This window comes from Silurus meridionalis, chromosome 19 (genome assembly GCF_014805685.1).
Source record: "Silurus meridionalis isolate SWU-2019-XX chromosome 19, ASM1480568v1, whole genome shotgun sequence".
In the NCBI taxonomy this organism is placed as follows: domain Eukaryota; kingdom Metazoa; phylum Chordata; class Actinopteri; order Siluriformes; family Siluridae; genus Silurus; species Silurus meridionalis.
The window spans coordinates 12,668,972-12,695,252 of record NC_060902.1 but is presented as its reverse complement, the minus strand read 5'-3'; the positions used below and the strand labels follow the sequence as shown (position 1 = coordinate 12,695,252).

Below are 26,281 nucleotides of genomic sequence, written 5' to 3'. Positions count from 1 at the left end.
AACCCAATAGAAAGTACCTTATTGACAAGCTTTTGTGAAAACATGAGCATTACTGGGTTAGATTGATCTAAAACAGTTTTTCTTCATGTTTTTCACATGATGTGTAAGGAATAGAATACTGCTTATGTACAGAAGAAATCAACAGCACAGAATGATATTATTTGAAAATATTGATCTAGGCTGTATGCTTTAGTCTGGTGTTAGCAAAGCTACCGGTGGCACTGTAATGTTTTTTTATTAGTCTATAAACACATGTCCTTTTACATGCCACTTGATTTGTACATCCTATCCTTTATGTTTGAAAAAAAATCCTGTTGTCGCTTAACAGTCGTTCCCTAACTTTCTCATTAAATCAAAATAAAAATGCACATCAAAACCAAAATTGGCAAAGCTTGAAAGAATCCTAATGTGTTGTTGAAACAGTCAGTGTTATTTAGTTAACAGTAGACTGTTATGTACATACTGCATCTGCTGAAATTATTGTCTTGAATTATGGCGACCCTTGCGACAACATGAATAAAATAAAAAGCAAAAATAACTCCTCAGTGTCTGTATGAAAACAGCTAACTTTCCATTAAGTTTTCCAGTAAACACTATTATAAGTCTTTTAGGCTAGGTAGGTACTGAATCTGAGAATGATACTGATAGCATCTTATGGTACTAGCTGTAAATTTTGGTAGTGCCATTTGGTAGTACTCAATCATTATGTTAAAAGACAGTCTTTCTTGTCATTTTAATACTAGCCATTACCATCAATGGCTTTCTGAAATATGCCACCCATTTTGAAACCTCCATCACACAAAGATAGTCATTTCAAGTCAAGTTTATTTCTATAGCGCATTTCACAACAGACATTGTCTCAAAGCAGCTTTACAGAATTTAAGAATTAACAGAATTTAACAGTTAAGGTGAGCGATGTGTGTTTATCCCTGATGAGCAGCCATGGCGACTGTGGCAAGGAAAAACCCTTAGATTTTATGAGGAAGAAACCTTGAGAGGAACCAGAGTCAAAAGGGGAACCCATCGTCATTTTGGTGATAGGATGGTGTTCTGGGAAATTAGGCCAATCAGTTTGTACATTCCCTACTTCAGTTCATGTCATGGTTTCTACAAGTAGGAGCATGCTAGTACATAATAAAAAAAGTTTAATTAGCTATACTGTCACAGGGTGTATCCACATAGTTTACCCACATAAAAAAGTGTCAGTCTCAGCTGACTAAAAAAAAAAAAACACAGCTAGCAACTTGGGAAAATCCCCTTCAAAAGCCTAGACTTTTTCCCCCCAGCACTGACAGCAACTAAAAAGTAAAAGTCAGTGTTTATGTTTCCACTCTGTTCATGGTGGTGCTAATTTCTTCCCCAAGGTGTTCTCACATGAGGTGAGAGTGTAAGAGTGCATGTGTACGTGTGAGAAAAAAGAGTTTCTCCTCAGTTATCACCTGCAAGCTTGCCCAAGACGTTTTCTACTTGCCCCCGCCCAAGCACGCACCCCAGCGAAATCTGATCCTTCTCCAAAAATAAATTGTTTACCTAGCAACAGCGATACCCTGGTGATAAGCATCTGATGCTGTAAAGTCCCAGAGATGATGTCCACAGAGACAGAACGGCCGAAATCCTCACCTGTAGCTCTTGTTTAAAACAAATATTAAAAACACAGTAAGCATTACAGACAAGTTGGTGGGGTTTTTAACTTAAATCGTTTCTTGATGTTTCTCATTGAGAATAGATGGAACTTTGATTAAACTCAAGTTTAACTGGAGTGTAACGTAAATGCTTAGTTCAGGTCCCAGATCTGGCTCTTTGGGATCTGCAGTGTACATGTGAATCCCACAGCGAGAATTTCCAGAGATTTTCTTTTACTGAGGAGAAAAAAAAACAACAACCAAAAAAAACCCCTTCTTATTCAAAACATAATTAGACAGATGTTGAAAATGCATTACAAAAACTGTTCTCATGCCTTTCTTCAATTTTCTTACAATATACCAATTCATTCAAAAGAAAACGTCATTTCAGTTACTTACACCTTTTGAGATGTTTTGGAGTACTCCTGGGAACAGTATTCCTGTACCTAAATGGATGAATTATGCAAGAAGCTTAATTTATAATTCATTTGACTGAAGCATTCATGAAAACACTTTACAATAAACAGAATGCATAAATGTTTTGATGAACCCAACAGCTGCCCATAGATTTCTATTTTAAGTAAATTTTTTATTTATTAATTTTTTTTAAGAAAAAAAAAAGAAAGAAAAAATGTCTAATGGACTACATTCTGCCTAGTAGCTTTCATGCATGTATGCCTCTGATGACTGACCAAGTGTTTTCCTATTAGCTGCTTGACATATCTGCATAGGACAAAATATTAATTGTATAATTTTTCCACATGTCCCCGAGATGCCACACTCATACATTATTTTACTTTAGTATGCAAGTTCTTCCACCAATAGCGCCATTTGCTCCCACCTATGGATAGTTGTGGCAGTTTGGGGGTTTGAACTTTGTGAATGGTAATCTGGATCTGTTAATGGTATAGTGATGGTGTTCTACTGCACCACCAGGAACCTGATGTTTAAATGGATTGTGGAATAAGACACCTGCTTACCTTCTATAAAGGATCTACTCCAATCTGTTCTCATATCTCAGTCAAAGAGATGACAATGAGAAAACTTCCTTCTGCCTCACCTCAAACATTTAAAAAACATGGACAAGTTGTCAAAACAGACGTAAGGCCAATAAGCAGCAATATCAAAGACGTGTGGTAGTCAGGGAAACCCATTCACAAGGACATATTTTGACATTTTTCTATACACTACATACACAGTGATTTCTAAAAGTGACATATTTTCCTAAAGTGAACTTCTTTTTCTTTATCTTTTGAAATAACATGCAAGATCGAAAGCACACAATTAGAAACACATGCTCTAATTGTTTGGTTAACCGCAAGCATGAAAAAAAAATCACATGTAGAAATTCCATTTAGGTTCCACTGAAAGATCTCAGACTACCCTACATTTATAACGAAATCTACTTGTAAAAAAACATACAGTGAAAATTGACAATGGGAAATGACTACTTCGGTTTTCTACACACACGACACATGATGATGACAACGGCCTTATTTAAAATACACCTCATTCAAAATACACAGGCAAGTTTAGAAAGTGGCCTATATAAACATTTCCACCTTGTATATGTGAAGCTAAAGTTTTTAAAAAAAAGTACACATATATATTACTGGCAGAATGGAATTTCATTTTGGTCCATATAATCTTTTTTTTTTTTCGGTTTTCCCGAAGCCACAATGAAATGTGAGGTTATTACCAGACTTCCAGACACTTCCGGACACTATACATTGTAAGTTATATCAAGCGTTAAACAAAATTTTATAGAAAGTGTTATGAAGATACAGTATGATGCTATAAGGAGTCTCGTTTTTGTCCAATAATAAAAAATATCAAAGCGTTCATGAGTTCATGAATAAAACTGTGATTAAGTCTGAATCAAAATTCATAAAAAACTTAACCAGACTGACAGATTTCTCTGTTTTTACAGTTCTAGAGCCAAACACTAGGAATTTTTCATGGTTTCTGTGTATTCTTCGAGAACAACATAGGATTTGGACAGACAACAGCTAAAATGGAACTCGGACAAAAAATAGGAGACTAAAAACAAAGGAAGGTGTAGAAATCTGCTTGGACATGGAAGGGGGAAAATTAAATCATGGCATCTAATTTATTTGTCATGATTCCTGAAAGCCTAAACGAAAGATCCCTCTTCTAGGTATGAGATGAATATGTCAACACTGTGCAAACACATGCCCAAGATACTGTCATCTGGAGTACTCCCAAACAGACATGATGTGCTCATGCGCTGTGGTAAAACATGACAGTCATGTGCTATTTCAGAGTTGCACAAGGCACTTGGAACTCAAGAGTCAACAAAATCTGGAGAAGAAAAAAAATATCTAAAAGGAGTTTCATCAAGTTTAAATGTAGGACTCTTGACCTGCGTGTGAGGTTTTGCAGTGTTTACATTTTATTGCAGTGCCTTCCAAAGGAGTGTTTATCTCTCCCATGTCTGCCTTTGTTTTGGTCCCAGATCCCTCTCCTCAGAACTCTGGAGGTTGGACAAGAATGTGGAATGTAAGGATTGGTGGGACAACTGCTGTAGAAAATGCAGCCCCGCCTTTAAAGGCGCTTGGCACAACACAGCTGTATGTATCTCTGGGGTGCCACACCGGTCATGCAGACTTGTGCGTGCTTGGGGGCGACTGGTAAAAGGGTGGAGTGTGGATTTTGGGTTTGTAAAGAATGCCCTATAGCATTACAAGAATGAAAATGATGACTGAGTGACTGTGGTCAATATTTTTTTGCTCTGTAACATTTGGCTCATAGTTTACAACGAGTCAGATCTTTGTGTCTAAACAGTGATAATTGTTATTCAAATTTTTCAGCTCCAGCAACCCAGCTTTCAGCAAATTAATATCACTATTATGTTACTATCATATTAGTTGAGAGTTATAAAGGAATCTCATTAGGAAACTAAAAGATACACAAAAACATTCCTTGAAAGTCAACATTTGCTAGAACAGGCAGGAACAAAATGTGTCAAATCTACAGTCTGGGTTAGAAAGAAATCAGACCCATCCTATTTATGCTATTCTGTATTTTTACATTTACTTAAGAATATATATACAGTATAGTATATAGTACTGTGTACATACTACAATCTGAATCTGAAACCCTAAAAACACTCCCATTTAGCCTCCACAGAATGAGGAAATTGATCAACTTCCGTGAAATTGCAGAGACAGCAAAGGCACAATTACTCATCTCCTGTCTCCTGTCTGACGATTTGCCAAATGCACTGACGCATTTCAAAGTGACATAATAGACCATAATAATGAATTAAATATCCATGTGTAATAGTTCCATTGAAGCTAAATGTTGAAAAGGAAAATAAATATAAATAAATACATAAACAATTAATTTTGTACACAGAGTTCAGGTATATCTTTTTAAAATGTATACTTCTTTTCCCTAAATACAAATGCCTCCTTACTGTTTCATTAAGGCTATTTAAAACAATCTGTTTACTCAGTGTGTTCACGCATCACTACTGAAAAAGGTTCAAAATGGCAACTGCGCTACCTGTTTTTTTCCACGACACATATTCTGCTACAGAATGGTTATTAGTGGGCAACATTTCAAAAGAAGTCACACAAGTTATCAGGGAGCTTTATGCCCTAATCAAGTATTTCTAGCTTATGGCTCCATTTGGCCATCGAGACCCAACCTCTGTGAATCTTGTCGTTTATTGTCGAGGGAGGTTGTGGGGGGTGTTTAAGACAGAGGGGGTGGTCAGGGTCATCTCCAAGTCGATGCCATATAGACCATGTGTCAGTTTATTGGACCAGTAATAGGATTGCTTTAATCTCCCCTGTTCTAGGATGGTGCTTTCAATCTCAAATAGAGAGAGCACCTTAACAGATTGGCTTCCTAAGCCCGCTTTGGAAACAGTGGTCGCTAAAGAGCCGTGCCGGGCTACCGTACGTCCCAAATTATGTTTTCAAACACACATTTGACACAATGTGACACAACTGACATGGGAAATTCCAAACTACCTGCAGGAGTAAGGACATTAGATATGAAGCTTAATTGCTGAAATAAACCTGATATAAGCAAAATGTGAATTGCTGTGCTACCCGAAACATATGTTGGTGTCAGCAATAGAATAGAATAGAATTACAGTGAAAAAATATAATAAAAATAATTGTATAAGCTTTAAGCACAGTTAAAATTGTATACATTGTCATTTAACCATGGAAAGTCTCATCTAACGTTAATACAACAAAATCTATAAAAACTCAGCTAGGCACATTTCTAATCAGATTTCTCTGTTGGCGAATCTGCTGGGTTTTTGCTAAATTGAAAAGAACCTATATCCAGAGAAAACAATAAGTTGCACTGAATAAAATGCAGGTGTGTCCAAAATGTAAAAAGGCATAAAGCAAATCGTTGTGATGAATACTTTGAATAGAAGGATTTTAAGACACCTGCAGTCATCTCTGGAAACAAAATACAATCCCCTTGGAAAGAAAGTGTTTTTGCTAGACACTAAAGACAGTCTTTAAGATCAAACGATAAATAGGAGACAATAGATGAGGGTTTCAGCTTTCATTTCCTGATATTTACTAGAACTTAGAACACAACAGCTTGCATTTACACCCACGCAATTGTGCAAGTAAAAAATATTGGAACACTGGTGTCTTGTTGCCCAAATGTGTCCTATTATACTGATTAGCTAACCCTAGATCTTTTAATGTCTACACTTTGTTTGAGCCCTGAGGTTAACCTATAACTGCATTTGCTCTTGAAATGGATAAACCAAAACAAAGAACAGAGAGCTGTTTGTGGGATCAATCCATTTTGAATCTGACAAAAAGGGGAAACCAGTCACAGTTACTGTACAAACAGTGGATCTGGTCGATACAACAATGTCCTGAAAAAAAAAAAGAGGAAAACAAACAAACCAACAAAAAACTATGCGTAAATTAACAACGATCGAATAAGGAAGCCACAGAAAACAACGATTGATGACAGAAACATTGTAAGAGCTGTGAAGAAAAAAAACACACAAAAAACAGGTAACACTACCAACGTCCTCACACAGGTAGGGATGTATGTATCACAAACCGATACCGCAAGAGCAGTTCACAAGAAACAATCCACAATCAGAAGTTAGTTTCGAAAGACCAGATAGGAATTTACAAAGAAATATCTGGTACCAAGCTCACCTTCTACCAAAGTGATAGAAAGTGTGGAGAATGAAAGGATCTGCTCATGATCCAAAACATACAAAGCTCACTGTGTCATGGCTTGGCCTTGCATGGCTGCTTCTGTACCAAACTCAAGAATCTTTACTGATGGCAGCAGCAGAATAAATGTAGAAGTTCTCAGAAACATTCTATCAACTAAATTACAGCAAAAATAAGATGTACTTTATCATGCATCGAAACAATGCCCAAAAACACATAGCAATGGACTTGAGGGAAAAGAAACTTACTGAGCATGTATTTCACCACCTGGAGTAAAGACCGAAGGGAGAAAACCCCCCAAAACATTGCAAAAGATAAACGCCACAATTCTCTGATTTTGGAGGGCCACTGGCATAATGCAGTTACTGCAAGCAAAAGGCATACAAACAAGTATTAAGTGATTGTTATTTATATAAACAGTATTTGTTCCATTGTTATAGTTTTGCTCAGCTGAATATCCGGTGGTCTGACACCAAATGTGGCAAGTTGTTCAACTCATCTATACATCTTAGATATAAGATATAAAGCTTTATTTTTGTTTTATCTGTTGCTTTATATCAATTTGCTAACATAAACCCATGTTTTTATTGTATAGTAAGATCCACAGATAGCAAGTAAAATTTAAACCATTTGAAGACAAATAAGTGGAGATAGTGAAGATGGTAGATGTAAGCTGAGGCAATGTAAATGATATTAAACAGATATTACTGATTGTGTAAACTTACAGTACTGGTATCTAGCACATGGTGCCCTAAGGAGGCAACGCCTATTTATATTTATTGGCAAGATGAAAACATGTCAGCTATGTCAGTTCCATGTAACTTAGGCAATTATAAAACGCTTTTAATAGCAAAATCTCATTTCTTTTACACGTTTTATTTTGGTTTTAAACCATTTTTTCTTATATTGACTATGTAAAACCCACACAAAACTTTTCCTCTGTAACTCATCTCTATATTCTGGTATTTTCAGGTGCTGGGACTGGCTATATTCTTTATCATTTCTGCCTCCTAAACATTTTTTGTAGATTATTTCATGCCTTCTGTTTTTGTCTAGTTTTATGGGTGTCACAAAATCAGCTGTGTTCATGTACATGTCCCCGCTAATGTTTGTTTTTTACAGGTGATTGCTATTTATCAACAAACACAACACGACTACGAAGAAAATGGTTGTTTACTATTCTTTAGCAAACCCGGAATCGATTTTTCGTTCTGCGTGGGAAACATGTACACAAATCTTTACCCAAATACTGATCCATTCTGCGTACAATTTCATAGATTTATATTTTAGCCGAGCGCCTCAGCAGACAGAAACTCAACAGGTTTCGTGTGAATAATGGTCGGCAATGTGGATTTGCTCGGCTCCACCTCCTAAGGATACCTCAACTAACTGGTTCCTGATTTACCTGTCACTCTGAGGTTTTGCGTCTTGTGATTTCACCTTTTAAGTGCGACGAAATCGATTTTCCACAGCCTTTTTAACAATCGAACCCTCAGGAAAGCAAATGCAGCTGGTGCTTTTAAATAGAGCCATTGAAAACTGTATAACCAAATCACACATGGAAAAGATTAAGGCCCAAGGGTCACCATTGTGGCCGTTTTTCTTTCTAATTTGACTAATTTTAGACGTTTACACACTCACAGCATACATGGTGTACAAGTGGGGTATTTATAAAACAGTGGAAATGTCAAAACATTCACACCATTCCTTTGACAATACCCCTAAACGTTTCAAAACAAAAGAGCAGTAAATAAAGCTATGAGTTATGCTTCGAACTAAAATTCCTGAACAGGTTTCATGTTGAATATCTCCCCAATCACTATTACTGTCCCAGTGACATTTGTCTATGAAGTTTGAGCAAAATAAACACGGAGCTTGCGTTCACGGTTTCGCATGCGTCCCGACAAACCGAAACCAAGAAGAAAAAGGCAGCAAACGTTTACTGCAGTTAACATTGTTTTTATTTTATTTTTTTAAAAAGAAACTAATACAAGCTCATTTGGTTACATTACGGACATAATTCAGCATTCAGTCCTTTACACTTGTTTCCATATCCGTGCTGAAAACAGCTACAAAGACACATCACAGAAAGGTATATTTCACCATCATCAGTTTGTTCTCTTTTTAAAATTGAGTCAATGTCAAAGTGATAATGATGTCAAGGTTTAAAAAAGGACTCAAAAGAAGTTTTGAAAAGAAAAGAAAAACCCTGATTGAAGGTGGTCTAGAAGCTAAAACAAGGCAATGTGTAGAGCCTAGGTGTTATTCAAACACTCAATGAGCTTTAAAAGAGCAGAGTTCTTCCTATAGAGAAGACCACGCACACAGTCAGAAGCGCTGAAGTGAAAGATGCCACAACTTGAATTTTAACGATGACTGTTTTGGTGATATTGCCAGAACCTGAGACGCGTAATTAAGAGGTAGACTAACGAAAGATGGATTGTTATGCCGTGATAAATTTTCCATTCCTTTTTTTTTTACTGAATGAACACAGAAGCACTTGTTATTGATAGAAATTAATTAGTCAGGATAATCGACAATAGACTAAGCAACGGATATGAATTTGTGCCTGCCCTTACACCCTTAGAATAATGGACTGCAAATAGTCGGAAAAGAACTGTTACGCTATTCACCTGCTTGGTTTGCGTTCCTGCCTTAATTATTGTCACTGCAGATTTGGGATCCATGCATAACCAGAGGAAGTGAAAACCAGAGAAGAAGAGAATGCAGTCTACAAATATAAAAACCCTATGGCGTTTTGTTTTTTTTACACGTATTTTAGAGTTTAACTTATTGGTCCTAAGAATATAAAATTGCATGATAAAGGCACAGCATGCAGGTGAGAGGGCTATAAGGTCAGCACCATTCATTTTCTAAAATAGTCTTTGCCTCAGAACAACTAGTCTTTTAATCATTCAGTGTTAATTCAAGGCCTACAGGTGTGAAGTCATGGCAGTGTCAACAAACAGTTGTACTTCTGTTGAATCAGTTGTTTCCGGTTATCAAAAGCTCTTTTCTTCGAAATCTTAAAAAGAAATGTACATGGCTACGTGCTCTGTGGTGCATTCAAGAGCATGAGTGCATGAAAAGGAAGCGTTTAGTGTTATCATGGAAGAGAGTACCCCAAAAAAAAAAAAAAGCAAGAAGAAAAACAGGTCACAGTGTAGAGCCGTGTCAGAAAGCACGACGGTGGGCTTGCTCAGTTTTAAAAAGAATGGAGGCTGGTAGCTCAATGATGTACATCTGATAGCTCCCTGACCATTTTATCCTTAATCTAAATCCAGCAATATATGGTTAAGAGATAACATGGCTAGGAACACAGACCCCTTACTAGGCCACAACCACTGCTTGATAGCACAAACTTCTTGACTGCATACTTACACTTGTCCCACTTCTCATCTTGCTTATTACTTTCAAGTACAACCTGACTGACAGCTTTCAAAAAAAAAGAACAGCGTATTAATCGAGCCAACAAACAACTGCTCCCAGAGCACACATACTTCTTTATTTCACTGTAGGGCATCTATGTTCTCCTTCTCTAGAAAAAGCTGGGATTTTTTTTCCATCTCCCTGCTCATTCTGGCAATGCACAGTGTTTTGACCTAAAGGAGCACATGAGAAAAGAAACTTCCAAATGACTCACGCTCCCGTGTCCCGATTGTGAGCGTCGAGAAAAGATAACGAAAAGCCGAAATCGTGCTAATAATTGGTCAGTTAAAATAATTTATATATATATCGTTTGTCTGCTGAATCAGAGAACAGTTGGAACCTTAAGCAAAGTAATGAGGCTCTTTGCTGTAGATAAAGCTCTGAAATTGTTATTTGATTTTGAAACCATTCAAAACACTCAGCATCGAGACCTAAATGGTAAAGATTTAAAAGACAGCCCTTAGAAAATGTTCTTTTTTTTTTTCTTTCTTTAAAAATAGTGTAAACCCCATGAGGTTACAGAACTTTTTTTCACCCACTTGTGCACTTAAGTAGCATGCCATTCCTTTTAAAAGTGTAAAAACAAAAACCAAATTCGGAACTTGCCAAATGCCCTATCAAAAGCCATTTGAAGGAAACCAACGCTACCATTTCACCGCCATATAAAAATGCATGTTTTTTTTTTGTGCTTCGTAGTTTTAAAAACCGAAGTCAAAACACTGGAGTATTGCCACTCATTTTAAAAAAGCAAACAAAACCTACATTAAATCAACCAATTAAAATGTCTTTTCCCTGAATAGGTGATCAGCTCTATGAAACAAGCTTTGGTAGCACTGTACGCAGTGGTATATTCCCACCAGTGTCCCCAATCATGTTGGTCCTCATTTTGTTGTTGGTTGGGCCCATTACAGGGGGAACCTTTGGGACGATGCTGGGGAAAGTAGTTCCATGCTCGGTAATCCGCTTGGGTACCATGGACTTCTCTCCGCTATGTACAGGCTTGGGTAGCCTCTTATAAAGCCATGGGTGCTGCAAGGCCAAAACTGGAGTCATGCGAGTACTGGGCTCCCAGTCCAGACACTTCTTCAGAAAGTCAATAAATGTTGGGTCATCACACCCTTTGAGTGCAGTCACCCACTCTTTGCTGCCCGGGGGACCCCTTAACTTGCCTCGCCGAGAACGACTCCCGTTAAGCACCTGGGTGCCGTTGCTAAGGGTGGAGACAGTACAATAACGTGGGTGGCCTTTGGAGTTAATGAAGTTCTTGGCACGCTTGGCTTGCTCCAGAAGCTTCTGAGGGGGCATGCCCAAAAGCTCCATCATGCAGGCCAATTGGTCCCCCTCATCCTCACCAGGAAAGAGAGGGTATCCAGTCAGGAGTTCAGCAAGAATGCAGCCAAAGCTCCATATGTCTATGGGCATGCCGTAGCGTGAGCCTAAAATGACTTCAGGTGCTCTATAAAATCTGGACTGAATGTAGGTATAAACACGCTGGTGTTCAAAGCAACTGGAGCCAAAGTCTATGACCTTGATACCACTCCGACCCTGCTGCTTGAGAAGAATATTCTCTGGTTTTAGGTCACAATGGATGATCTTATGGCGGTGCAGAGATTCCAGACACTGCAAAATGGAGTGGGCGAACTTACGCACCAAAGGCAGGCTGAAGCCCTGGAATTTATTGCGCTTGATGAGTTCATAGAGATTCATGCTAAGCAGCTCAAAAGTCATGCAGATATGATTGCGGAAGGTAAAGTTCTCCTGTATATGCACTATGTTCATGCTGCCTGTCTTGTCCTGCTTTTTCAAATGCTCCAGGATTCGGATCTCCTCCGCTGCCTGCCGATGAAACCGCTTCTCGTTGCGCACCATCTTTAGAGCAAGATGCTGGTGTAACTTATGGTCGTAGACTTTTGCCACTTGGCCGAAACTTCCTTTACCAATTACCTTTAAGAACTCATAACGATAGGCAACGTGGTCATGTGGCACATGGATATACCCTCCCTGGTCATCATCATATCCAGAGTTGTTCGAACCTCCTGCAACTGCTTGTCTCTTCTTAGCATTTGGTCCCACAAAGTAGATCTCAGGGTAATTAGGGATCTCCTGACATTCTAGTGCACTCAGCTTTTGCCTATACTGCTTTAGAGTCTGCTCTGGGGTTAGAGGAACCCCCAGCTTGGTTGGCTTCACAGAGCTTTCAGAGGACTTGGCTGAACTATTGCTGTCCATGCTTCGCTCTTTGGAGAGAACAGGCTGGGGCTTGGCGGGAGTTTGGCTGGTACCGTTGTGTTGGCTCACACCATTGGGCTTCCGATTGTATGAATCCTCATACAGGTATTTAATCTTCACCTGACCTCCTCGGAGCGCAAGGTGATCCTTCATCGGTGGCTTGTTCACAGCCTTCAGAAAAACAAGAATAGTGTGGTTATAAAAATCAAATAAAAGCAAGCTGATTAAGGTAAAGATGGTTTAAAAGAACAAAACTTCGACATGTATGCATTTTGATACAGAAATCTGCAAAAACAACAATCAGCAGTACTGGAATCAACATCGATAGAACAAAGCTGTAAACAAATAGGATCAATAGTAGGGATCAGGGTAAGTTGATAAAAAAACCCTTAATAGACAAAAATTACAAATTGAAGAGAGAGCTACACAACCAGTGTAACAGCATATGTAAATATAAATGCTCCTTAAAATAATCCAAAATAAAACATAAAACAAAAGTTGACTTGTATAAGACCTATCTAAGTGAGGTAAAAACACAGTGGGATAAATGGTGGGATCTCTCAAATAAAAATAAAAAAGTACACACTCCCTGGCTGCTGAGAAGATTGTTTTGGAGCCAGTCCTGTAGACAAGAGAACCTAAAGTAGACTTGTATGCATTGAGAGCTGAAAGGTGGGTATCACAGAAAACAGGCAAATAAATCAGCTGGCCACTCTGAGACGTTATCGGCCACAGCTAGCTATTTTTATTATTACCGTATTATGTGTTGGGCATTGCGCCACTGCAGGAGCCTATGTTCTAATCCACTGTGCTAGAAAAGCTTGCACGCAGCACACACACGGTCCAATTCACAATTGTTTACTGAGCGTCTGAGAGAGAGCATTTACTCATCAACTCGTTCGCTGTGGGCTTGCCAACTGCCGAGGCACTAGGCCATGCTGGAATTGAAAATTCCACGCACCAGAAGACTTCTTATAATTAAATAGTTAATTAATAATGAATCAGTTATTACACAAGTGCATGACTTGTAAATGAAGTGAATGATTTTTCTATTAAACCCCTAAAGTGTTTCACTCTTTTCTTTCTATTACTATTAGTCATACAAGTGAGCTAAGCTCAGTTTAACAGTGCATTACATTACAATCAGACAAAGCGTTTGGCTTCACAGAGCAAAAGAGGAAACTGGACATCTACGTCAATGCTTGCTGGATGACAGAAAGGATGTGCATGGTATGGAGTATGATCACTGAAAAAAGAGGAAGTGCGTACTTACTGTGTGTTTGTGCAAAGGGGGCAGGGTGCCTGGGCTCTGTCCGGTTGGGTCAGCTTCTTGATTCGTGATGTGGTCACGCATGTAAGAGTCGTACAGTCCGTCCCCGTGCCGAGCTGTGGAGCACAGACACATACGATGATTCAACTGCAGTCTCCGATGTATAGGGACTGAGAAGCACGATAGTGGCAAGTGTGTATTAAAAAAAAAAAAAAAACACAACACCCACAGGCACAATGTAACCAAGTTGCAGGTGTTCGGAAAACAGGCTTCCCTCACAACCGAGTAAACACCTATCTCTTGAGATCGCAATGTAGCAGCCGGCATTAGGACTCTATGGGAGTTTCACAGACTCTACAACTTTGTCCAATTATGCTACATAAATCTCCAGATTAGGAAGTAGGGTGGATATTGTGAACTACATTTGCTTTTAAATCAGGTGTGAAAGTAAAAACTTGGACGGTGGCATGAATGTGTTTCCCTCATGACAAAAAAACATTTATTAGAGAACAGCAGCCAATTTTCTGTATAATCACATGCACTGTGACCTACCACGACTTGAATGAGGCAATTTTGACAGATCTACAGATACAATTAAAGCGCATTAACGTGCTCAATTCGAATCCGCTTCCTGCTGAAACAGGAAGTCGGGTGTAAACGTTTTAAAAGGGTCTGTCTGACTTCCACAGCATGTAATAGCGTCTGTAATACATTGCACATCCTGTTGGTTTTAAACAAGTTTTAAAGCTATATATTAAACTGTCTATCATGACGATTAGACCAGGGGTCCCCAACCACCAGGCCATGGATCAACTGCTACGTATCTTAATGTTTATTTGATTTCCTTTTTTTTTTACTTTACCAGTTTGCAGTGTGTTTTAGCATTTTTTTAATCCATCCATAAATCCTACTGATTTTGCATCATGGTCAGTTGAGTTACATTGTAAAACGTCACTATTACAATTCCACAAATTCTTTTAACGTAATAATTCGATTGATATTTAAACGTGTATCATGATATGCATGTAATTGTGGTTAGTTATGCCCCCCTTGGAAAAAAATGATGGGTTTCATTCTTAGTGGTCCACAACTATACAGGTTTGCAAGATTTTTAGACACTAGTAACCTGCAGAGAACCACAACTACCATAAACATCCTACAAACCCCTATAATCACACGCACAGTTTGTTCCCATAGAAGGGACAGATACCTACCTGACACTTTTTTTGGACAAAAAAATGTCATGTTTGTAACGCAGTCAGCAATTTGCGGGGGTGGGGGCTGGGGTCCACTACATCCAAGTTAGTGTAAGTGGATTGTGAGAAACAAGCTTGTGAAAGTATGAAGGATAACATTAGATGAGAGGTACTTTATTTTATTTTATGAAAACACACCGCATGCAGCTTTCCATATGACGGGAAATAAATCAGACACCAGGTTATAAACAAAACATTAGACTGGTTACTATGGCTACGGCGGAGTCACGTGACCGAGACCGGACGTTCTAATCGAACCACCTGAAGCAGTTAGTTCGGTTTCAACCTACTGAAGCCGTTGTCAAGAGTCATAGACAAGGTGTAAACTATGGCCAGGATCAAACTAACACGACATGAGGGATTCAATTTCGCGTCGTAACACACACGTCCCAATTACCTGCTGTGACCGGACCATCTGGTTTTCTGCTCAGGATCATCATGGTTGTACAGAATGATTGTGGTCAACATGAAATGATGCGAAAGTTTCTTCTTTTTAATGGTGCAATCAAAAAAAATGATATAAACTGGTTTATCAAGTGGATCAATCTTCAGCTCATGCCTAGAAATCTCGTCCAGTCGGATCCTGAGTTAGGCCATTTAAAAGCACACCAAGGCCATGATCATCCACAGGTTTTCTGTATTTTTTAAACACCTGATTGTACTATGGAGGTCGATCGCTCACATTTAAGTATCAGAAGGATTCCCAGGCCAGATCTCCTCCTGCTAAGCCTGTGGATTGTGGTCGTGCTGGCCCCAAGCCAAACCGATGTAGCAAATGCTCAACTCGAATCAAACAATTATTTCGTATTTAAAATCTTCTGATTCGATCAATTTGTTGTAAATGTGTTTCCCCCTCTAAATATTTCGATTCCTGTAGATTTCGGGGTTGTAAGAGGAAAAAAAAATCGGAAAGGCTTTTTTGTCGGTCAGCTCGCAGCAGAACAAAAACACACATCCACATGAGCGCCGCTCCCAGAACGAGTCCAGATCCAACAGAAATGTCCACCCTGTTCTCTCTTCAGTCCTTTCACAGTATGAACGCGCCCTTCGAGCCAAAGCAGCATCCCAATCGGAGGAAATGCGTGTGTGAAAAAGGAGAAAATGGTCGATTATTTCCAGACAACACGCAGTTTTAGAGCAGGAGCTAGCTCCGGGCTAACTGATCAACAATATTCACTTCTCTTTCACGTGCCTCGTGTTTGTTCCTTATTTTTCCTTAAAAAAAAAACTCACGACATTGTCAACGCGTTATTTTATCCGTAAAGCAGCTCCGTCTTCGTAAAATATTATGTCTCTTTCCGGAAGACGGAAGCTCTCTACTTTAACCGGAGTTCACATGTAGCTTGTTGCTAAGCACATCTTCTGCCTGCTCCACCACCGCGTCATCCAGTAAGGGGAAGGGGCGGGGCGTAGCCCAGTGGGCGTGGTTACCCCACTATAACGTGTTTCAAAGTTGCCCTTGATTGAACGTCTCCTTTGAGTGCGACCAAAAGTATGCGGACACCGAGGTGTGACCAAAAGTTTGTGGACACCTGGCTCGACCATCCTGAGTTCATGTGCTTCTTGAACACCCCAGTACGGATTTATTATCCTCCGTGATGAGGGAATTTGTGTTAACCAAAGCATTAGTGAGGTCAGGAAACTGATGTTGGGTGCAGTCGAGCTCGTCCCAAAAATGTTCAGGATTGGGGTTGAGGTCAGGGCTTTGCGCAGGACACTCGTTTTTCCGCTCCCACCCATGACAAACCATGTGTTCCTGGACCTCAGTTTTTGCACACGGACACTGAATGGGAAACCTTAACACAAGAATTTTATACACTGCTTCCTAATTTTGTTGGCCACAGTTCAGGTGTCCACATACTTTTTGTCATGTAGTACAAATAAAAGACAAGAGACTTTAAGTCCAAAAGCACCGTTTATTTTATTTGGATTTTAAATTCATTTTTGAAGACGATGTTTTTTCTCCAAATTTAAATAAAAAATTAAATAAAAATTGCATAAAAAATTCTGATGTTTGCACCTAAAGTCACTTTTTCTTGTATCATTCTTTGAGTCTTTTCTTTTAGGTAATCTTCCGGTGTATGCAGATCATATATAAGATTTGGGTGTTTATTGTATGCTTATAAGGCAGATAACAGTGTGTTTGTGGCTGCACTGTTGCTTGTTGAACGTGTAGGCCTACATGAAGGTGAAGAGTTTTCAGGCTAAATGTAAAAAATTAAACATGCTTAGGCACATCACAAGCACAATCTATCTTGTACTATTGTGGGAGTTTTGCAATTCTTTAGTCAGGTCCCAAATATCCAGTATGCTCTTGAAATAATACAATGCAACGCCAAATTGTATAGAAACCCTTAAAAGTAAAACTTCTCTGGAAAGATGTCACTCAAGAAACAAGGTTTTGACTAGAGGTTGCCCTCTTTTTTTTTTTTTTAGATGTTTTGTTATGCCTCGTTCAACTAATATAAAGTACAATGATTAAAATGTTTTTACACCTGCAATTCATTTGTCCAGTTCAACATCAGAACCACTGTTAATAGATTCGGGTTTGGATTTGAACCACACATGACAGCGAGCCATATAGCGCAATGATAGAGGACACAGCATCCTGCCTTGAGTCATAAAAGCTACTGTATTATTCTCTTTCCTATAGCATAAACATGTTTCAGCAAGCATGTTTAGACTATTAACAGAAAGAGGAGCTGATGTAGTTTACCATGCTGTGCTAAAAGTGGCAAGCCTGCAACAGCATGCTTGTAGTAGATGCTATTCTTAGCAAGCTAAGGAAGAAGACACTCGTCTATATTTACTGCTGGGAAAACTTACTGACAATTTTTAGGCTGACCCCTTGACAGCTGACTCTCTGGACCCCCTCCTAGGGCTTGATGGACACAGCAGTGCATGAGAGTTAAATGCTGAATTTAGACTTGGGCATTATGATGGACACTTACAACCGGTGGCTATTGGGGCTGCTTGAAACGTCTGTGTCCTTGAATACCTGTATATTTTCTCCATGTATGGACATGCACAATGCACTGTGTGGATCTCTGTCAGGGACGGGTTTTAATTGTGAAACAAAAGTCGGTGTAAATTACAGACTACAAATTGTAGAATAGTTACAGATAAAGATGCACCAGAATGAGTTCATTCATGGTGACCTGAGATATACTGGTGTCACATTCAGGGTGCATTCCCACCCAGTGCTGAGTGCTCTCTATATAAACTTTGTATCCAGCTCCAGTTCCATTGGACATGATTTTAAATACCGATCAGGCATAACATTATGACCACCTGCCTAATATTGTTTTGGTCCCCTTTTGTGGCCAAAACAGTCCTGATCCATTTAGCATTAACAGCATTAACCTTTTTAGCAATTTAAGATACAGTAGCTCATCTGTTGGATCGGACCACACGGGCTATTGGGCTTCACACATGCATCAATGAGCCTTGGCCACCCATGATCCTTCGCCGGTTCACCATTGTTCCTTATTTGAACCACTTTTGATGGATACTGACCACTGCAAACAAGGAGCACCACACAAGAGCTACAGTTTTGAAGATGCTCAGCTAATCAGTCTATACAGTTGTCTATTGGCAATTTAGTCTTGTCAAACTTGCTCAAATCTTTATGCTTGCCCATTTTTCCTGCTTCTAACACTTCAAGGTTGAGGACAAGATGTTCATTTGCTGCCTAATATATCCCACACACTTACCACTTACAACTATCAGGAGAGAAAATGAAAAGATACATTACAGTAAGAAATTTTGTGATTGTGTCCGTGTGGCTCCCTCTGCTGGTCTTACCTCGTACCTGCATTTACTTGCATACCTGCACCTATTAAATACACTGAATAAAGGTTAGAAATGTGGATTTTGGAAATAAGATTTTCTGTACAGTAATTTGGTTTACACACGATGGATTTCATGTTAAACAGATTAAGATATGTAATTGTTGATATAGTGAAGCTTTCTTTGGGGAACCTCTGGATGGGGTCACCAGTGTCAGTGCATTGTACCAGCTAGAGGTAAAGCCATAAAGCTATATAAAGTTTTCCATTAGGAGAAGGACTTCATGAAGAATGGTGGCATTTTTGTGGTTTATTCACTTTAAGAGAAAAGAACTAAGAAATAAGAGTAACTTGCTAGTCATATAACTAAGTTATGAGAAACATCATGGGCATGCCGTGACAGGCTTTGAAACGGTTTGTGTTCTGTGTTCATTGCCAAGATATTTATGTTAACTAATATCAACTGCATTAATGGGATAGAATCCATATTTGGGTTGGGTTGCCATAATTGCCTAATCAACATGTCAATCACCTGGATTTGGAACTATCCAATCATGGGCATTTGTAAGCTCATGTATGTGGAAAAGGGTAGAAATCACACCTCAGAGTGTGTAACATTGCATTTTGACGTAGAATGCGTAGCAGTTTGGAGAATTGCAGCAGTTAAACATAGGCGTGAAAGTATGTTAGCCCTCACCCTTCCGGGTTAGTGGCCGCAAATGCAGGGAAAAGCTGGTGATCAAATTGAGGAGGGGGGATTCTGATTTGATGTTGATCCAATGATTTGGTGTCAGTGATCTAATAGAAATATCTTTCAATTTATCTTCTACATAAATACAAATAAAAAAAATGACAAATTCCAGATAAAATGATGACCTTTTACTTTATTTGTCATTACCTTTACAGATGAAATACAGTTCTGACTCCTCAAAAAAACTAAGGATTTTGCCAGACAGCACTGATTTGTCCACAACTTCAAATGCATCATAAATTAAGTTAAAAACAGACATTCATGTGCACATAGTTATTTATTTTTCACTCTTACACAACTGATCCTCACTTTTGAGGAAAATAAACACAGAAAACAGAGCATATTTATATCCTTTACACACACATACACACACACACACACACACACACACACACACACACACACACACACATTCAGGTAAGGCTACACACAGACAAAAGGCACTGCCAGCAGAAATACAAGAGCGAGCGGAATAGGACGAAAGGCAATATTCGATCTATCCTACCCATTTTTTTTTTCACGACTATATGCTATTTCTCCCATGCTCTAGGAGGCGCATTTGTAAAATGAACATTAGAGCCAGCAGGGCAGCACAGGGGCAAAAAAAGGAGATAAGGAGGAGCTAAGGCATTCAAATAAAGCCACAAAATGAACTTTTTGGTCATCGTTTCCAATCAGTGTGTCTCTTCAGGCCTGTGAAAACTCACCTGTGTGAATTGGATTTAAGAAGTGATCATTTGAGTGCACAACACAGGCGATTATACTATAGAAAAAGACTCTGATATTCTAAAACAACACAGTGGGTGTTAGTCCAGATTGTCCCTGGCTTCGAATTTGCATTGCAGAGATGAAACTGGCATTAAAAAAAAAAATCCAATGGCTGAAGCACAGACGTTACTGTCAGATTGTACGATATACACTGTTGCTCTTCTCCCATTACACCTTTCTGTGCTTTCTAGTAACACTGCATTGAGCTCCATGATGATATTCAGTGTCAGACAAAGAAATCTCACACATGCTTAAAAGCAACACTAATCCATTTTCAGAATCAGAAGAAAAGTACAAAGCACATCATTTTGTCGTTATAAAAGGATTATTTCATTCTATATTCTATATTCTGGTTCACTTGGTGGTCTGTGCTGCCTTGTGTAAGTAATTCGATGTGACTGGTCAATGTGTGCAATCTTAAGATCATTACAAAAAACTAGCCTTATGAGTCCATGTTGTGACCATGCTTTGGTGTATAATCCAATATGATGTTTCCCAGCTTATCAGAAGGCAACCCTCCATCTTGCTTTTCCACTAAAATAAAAATCTGATATGATTATCTAAGCTACAGTACATTATTAATCACTTATCCTACATATTGGATTCCAGACACACTGAATTAGCAATACACTACAGTTTAAAAGTGAAAGCTCTGAGCACTGTCATGGGTGTGTTTTGAGGCTTGGGTGCTTTCGTACGCTTACGTCACACCAGAACTGACGGAACACACTCCTATACAAAAGAGCCCACGCGCTATATACTCTATATGCACGTTATAGGCGTTTCACATTTCCGTAGGGTTTGGTTTTGAGACGTCTGCGTTAAAACATGCTTATAATTCATTTGCGAGTCCAGGCTAATTTATATAATGTTTATAGATTAGACTGAAAAAGCCTCCACACATCTTTCCAAAGGTGCACATGCATGTATCAGATGATAGACTATGATCAGTGCTGACCAGATGAGTTGAGGTTATTGATTTGAAAGGTGTGTGACTGTAAGAGAGGATGCTTTCTACAAATGGAGTATTGATTTATACAGAAAAGTCTGTCTGAATACAGTACAATGTTCATAATGGTATTAGTTAGGATAATTATGCTGTAAAATGCAAGTGAATGTGAGCGAGTATTGATTTTTTTTTTTTTTTTTACAGCACACAATTAACGCGTTCAACCTTTAACTTATCCGAAGCTTTTACATTTATTTACTTAAGTTCACTTCCAGGAATCCAGAACTCTTTTGATCATATGTTTTTTCTTCTGCTTAAAAAAAAACTCCCTGATAGAGGACACGCTAGCAAAGATAACGAAAATAAAGAAAACGTCATGCTAAGTAACACTCGCAGTAGCAGTCATAGCAGCAGCATCAAACAGAAATTGTGGACAGACAAACATCTTTTTCAAACATCAACCACGTCAGTCAGAAACACACTCCTGGTTCTTTGTGTGCGTTTGCCGTTCGCGTCCTGAGAGACGTGATTGTGTGATCCATCGCTCTCCCCTTGTTCTTTAGGTTCTGACAACCCTCCTCTGAACACTTAGGCTCCAGAGGTCATAAGGGAGGTTTGGGGGTTTTGGGGGGGAATCTGAAGTGGAGAGTTTTTAGGAGTCTGTCCATAGGCTCAGTGTATTAGCCTGGTTTGTTCTGCACTTCCTTCAGAGCCTCTTCGAGTTTATTCCGGTAGGCCAGGTAGCGTTGCTTTACCTGTCTCACCCTCTCATTTTCCTCTTTCACCAGGATGGTTACGAAGTTCTGCAGCTCAGGCACAGAGAATGCATGCCACTAAATGACACAAAAAAGAGAAAGCTATTGTTACTGAAGACTCTGAATTAAGGTTGTTGTTTTTTTTTACAAACAGAACTAATATGTGATTATTTTAGAGGAATGTCTTTATATTTGTAGAGAAAAACACAAGCTGAAGACCTTTAGAATAATTCTAATGATACTATTATAGTTTACTATTATATTATATATATTTTGTGTTAGACATGAATTGTTGAGTAAAAGGTAAAAAAAAGCAACAAGCATGTAACTAACACCTCTATCGTTACTACCAGGGCATACTATACTGTTTTATGATATATGTCACAAAAAACAACGCTAAGGCCACATTTTATTGTAGTGTAGCTGTGTTCTGGTTGAGCTCATCACTGTTATTCCATGGCAGTTTGTGAGCCAGGTCACATGGTAAGAGCTCACAAATTGCCATCAGGATTTTTTAATGAATTAAAACAAACCTGTGGAATAGATAGAGCTTGGATTTGATGTTTACAGGAAGCATCCAGGCTTATCGCGCTTGTGGCATAGATCTTAGTCTAAATCAATCCAATAGTAGCCTGTAACTACATTTAATGATTTTGCAGTCTTTCAAAAGTTTCACTTGAAGATGCTATCTATGGTACTATATGTGCCACGTAAAGCTGGAACTGAGCTATTGCTAATTTACTTTCTGGCGTCTACAACACCAGTAGTGCAGACGACATAAAACAATTACAGTTAATTGTGTAGCACTGCTAAATAACTCACTTCTACTTCTCCAGTCTCGTTCTCTTTTAGTACGAATGAAAGTTTCTCTAGATCAGGACCAGCCAACAGGCGAAGGACCAGCGGGTGCTCCGAGTCCAGAAGCTTCTGGAAAAGATCTGAAATATATACAGGATGTAAAGCAGAAGAATTAGCTTGTTTATATTAGAGCTGTAGGCATCTGGATAAAGTGTGTTTAAAAGTAAGCATGACTTATATATGGCTTTATTAGGTCTTACTTATGAAGACACACAATTCACACTGTTATCTGCTTACCCTGCCCATGGCGGTGCATTTGCTTGTACAGAGCAAACTTGAGTGGATTGTCCTGCACCATGTATTTCCGGAGCAGGCCTTCGATGACCTCTCTGACCGTGGTGGTGCTGCTGACATGTAGCTGCTTTACAGCCTCACTGGGCATATAGAAGGATGTGCGTTTTTCTGAAATATCCGCCGCTGCTGAGCCGTTGTCCGAGTTCCCTGAGCTGTTCGCTTCGTTTGATAGCAGTGTGACCGGCCGACGCAGCTTCAGGTGGACCTTAATGAACCCGTTGTATGTGCCATCATCATTCTGAGCAAAGAAATAATGTGCATTAGTGATAAACAGATTGTCTGATGAAACTGTATTGTGTAGAAAGTACAGAATGTTCTTCCGTAATATAGTGGCAAAAAAAATCAACAAAAAATAAATGTCAAAGAAGTACTCAGTTCAAGTAGAGATACTAAACTCCGACTTAAAATAACAAATTGACGCAGGAATGTACCACGGAAAGCAAACAGGTTCATGACAGTGTACCATGCGCACGCAAATTTACATCTAAGGGCAATTCAGAGTAGGCAGTCTGCCCACCTGCATGTTTTTGGAAGGTGGGAGGAAACCCGAAGGAAACCCACATTAACACAATGAAAATATGTAAATCCCAATCAAATGGGGGATTTTTGATCTGTAAGGTGGCAATTCCACAGAGTTATATGAACAATTCTTTCATTTTATTTATAAAAATAAATATCAAAATTTGTGTTAGATTCTTTGTCAAACAAATAGTCCACATGTAGAAATCAATTACACGTTATCATTATTACATCATTATTTATACTGGGACTAATAACTATTAAATATACGCCTTGCTAATGATTAAATTTCTTGCTAAGCAGCAAGGAGAGCAAAGTAATAAAGTTACATTGTGTACAGATAGAGAAGTGTGTTACACCTTGACATCTAATACCAACAATTTGTATTAAATAAAAACAAAAAAATACCAACAATTTGTATTAAATAAAAACAAAAAAATCGTAATGGTATATGGTATTTATTCAGAATGTTTGCATCTGTATTCTGTTACATGTTGACATGAGGTGAACAAAGTCTGTACTCACTAATTTCATTCCATTTTCGGACAGTGTGGAGTTGTACTCCTCTATCTTTGCCTTGACCTCTTCCTCGGTGAGGGACTGTTGGTTCTCCTCTACATCCTCTTTAGTGGTGTTCTGCAATGGAAACAAGAGATTCGCATTTAAAAACTTATTTCTCTTTATCATGCTAATACCTTTATTGTGGTTCTCCTTTTGAAACCATGGGGACTTTTTCTTTGATAACCAAAACCCTTGACTTTGTGCTATGTTTCAACAACTAACCGACTACCAAAATATATTAGTAAAATTACTTTTGCTCAGATACCAATTTATAGATGGATAAGCCTTTTGGAGTGCTGGATTAACAGCTCCACAAACCCCCTCATGCCATCCCCTAAGGAACAAAAACACTCTGAAAACACACTGGATGGAATTGGCAACTCTACAAATGCTTTCTGACCAAGCATTAAGCTGCGCTCTAACGACAGATTAGCCATTAAGCGTATGATGCTTTTATCGACTGCTAGAGACTCTTCCTACTTAAGGTTTTAACATTGGCGCAATATGCATGTGAGTGATGTTTGTGTCGTCAATGGAAAAAACAAATGGACCTGGTAAAGCACCTGATCTCATTCGCACACTGCACTAATAAAAAAAATCTCAATAAAATAGACAAAATAGGTGGCAGCAGCGGATTTGGAATTTACATGTAATAAGGAAAAATGGAAATACATTAAAGCATGGGCATCTGCATACATTATCTAGTTACATAGAACAGTAGCATGTGTTATTATTATTATTATTATTATTATTATTATTATTATTATTATTATTATCATCATCATTATTAGCAGTAGTAGTCCTAGCGTTGAAATCAGCAGATGTAAGTACTGCAGAATTCTGTTTTTACGTATTGATCTGGAAATCAGGAGGCAATGTGTGCATATGTGTGCTTCTATGTTTGGGTGTGTGGGAATATCTTGGTGGTCTCCAAGGAAAGGGAATTTTTTTTTTCTTTCAGCATGTCAACAAAAATGTCGTCCTGCAATATAAATCCAACCAGAAAGCATCCGCCTAAAAACATTATATAACACACCCAAATCCTCACTAAATGTCTCAGACTCTGTTTCTGTTTTAAAAGAATCCCCATGTGGAAAATAAAACGATCATACGTAGGTGTTTCTGGTGTGTAGATCATAGCTGCTACCGAATGAACCTTAGCAACAAAGATTAAAGCTGGGATATTTTTAGTCACTTGCAACGTCCTTTGTAAAGCATGCAATGTTTTTTCTTTTTTTTAGAAAGATGATAAAAAAAAAAGAAATCCTTTATGAATCATGAATCATTTTCTGCTTCATGGCATTTAGCAGAGAGAAATGCGATAGTATACATACACACACACACACACACACACACACACACACACACACACACACACACACACACACTTAAACATTGTGTGTGCTGTGGCTTTATGTGGTAGATTAGAGTTATAGAATCAAGACATAGGGATAAAAGAGCAGGATAGCAATCATTACTAGCTGTTAAATTGTTATTAGTTTTGTAACCAAAATGACAAGCCAATATACCAGATTTAAGATTTTATTTATCATCTCTTTATAAAGATAAAACAGCAATTTGTTGCAGTTCAAATGAATTCATCATTGAATAATTACTTTTTTCCATGTATTTCTGTGTGAGACAAAATATTTTGATAATATAAGAAATAAACTCCTGATGTTTTAACAGCTAGTAACGATTTTCTTTTTTCACTAACCACTCTTTTTTATTTATTGTGTGAAAAAAGGAACTGGTCAAGCTACAGAGAAACCATAAAACAAAAAGTCCCCGATCCTGAACACATCTACGCTACATCTTTGCTCAGACTGAGGTTTCTTGACGAAATTTTCAATAAAAATCTCCTCACCAGGTCAATGATCATACAGTTTTTAAAAAAACAGTTTATCTGGAATGTTCAAAGCTGTTTTATGTCCTATTTAAATGCTAATTTATTAGGACAAGGATATTACCATTATTGTTAACCTTGTCATTAACCTGCTGTTAAAATAAAATAAACCAACATCCTGGAATCAGTTA

General features: G+C 38.5%; 2 protein-coding genes across 5 annotated transcripts in view; both read right to left on the bottom strand.

Moving 5' to 3' along the window:
* Positions 1-8,760: 8,760 nt before the first annotated feature.
* dyrk3 (dual specificity tyrosine phosphorylation regulated kinase 3) lies at positions 8,761-16,888 on the bottom strand. 2 transcript variants are annotated; one of them, XM_046875709.1, is made up of 3 exons: positions 15,399-16,888; positions 13,749-13,861; positions 8,761-12,646 (listed from the first exon to the last, which is right to left on the bottom strand). In XM_046875709.1, the coding sequence occupies exons 1-3, from the start codon at positions 15,439-15,441 to the stop codon at positions 11,057-11,059; spliced, it is 1,746 nt and encodes a 581-aa protein (XP_046731665.1). In that variant the 5' UTR covers positions 15,442-16,888; the 3' UTR covers positions 8,761-11,056. The 2 variants fall into 2 exon arrangements, with proteins under 2 accessions (XP_046731665.1, XP_046731666.1); XM_046875710.1 differs by lacking the exon at positions 15,399-16,888 and adding an exon at positions 14,960-15,373.
* Positions 16,889-19,658: 2,770 nt separating this feature from the next.
* rassf5 (Ras association domain family member 5) overlaps positions 19,659-26,281 on the bottom strand; it is a 44,801-nt gene continuing 38,178 nt past the window's right edge. For all 3 annotated transcript variants that reach the window (XM_046875712.1, XM_046875713.1, XM_046875714.1), the window contains 4 exons: positions 24,209-24,319; positions 23,108-23,402; positions 22,835-22,950; positions 19,659-22,090 (listed from right to left, as the gene is read on the bottom strand). In XM_046875712.1, the coding sequence (XP_046731668.1) occupies positions 21,938-22,090; positions 22,835-22,950; positions 23,108-23,402; positions 24,209-24,319 (675 nt within the window). In that variant the 3' untranslated portion in view covers positions 19,659-21,937. The remainder of the gene's footprint in view (positions 22,091-22,834; positions 22,951-23,107; positions 23,403-24,208; positions 24,320-26,281) is intronic.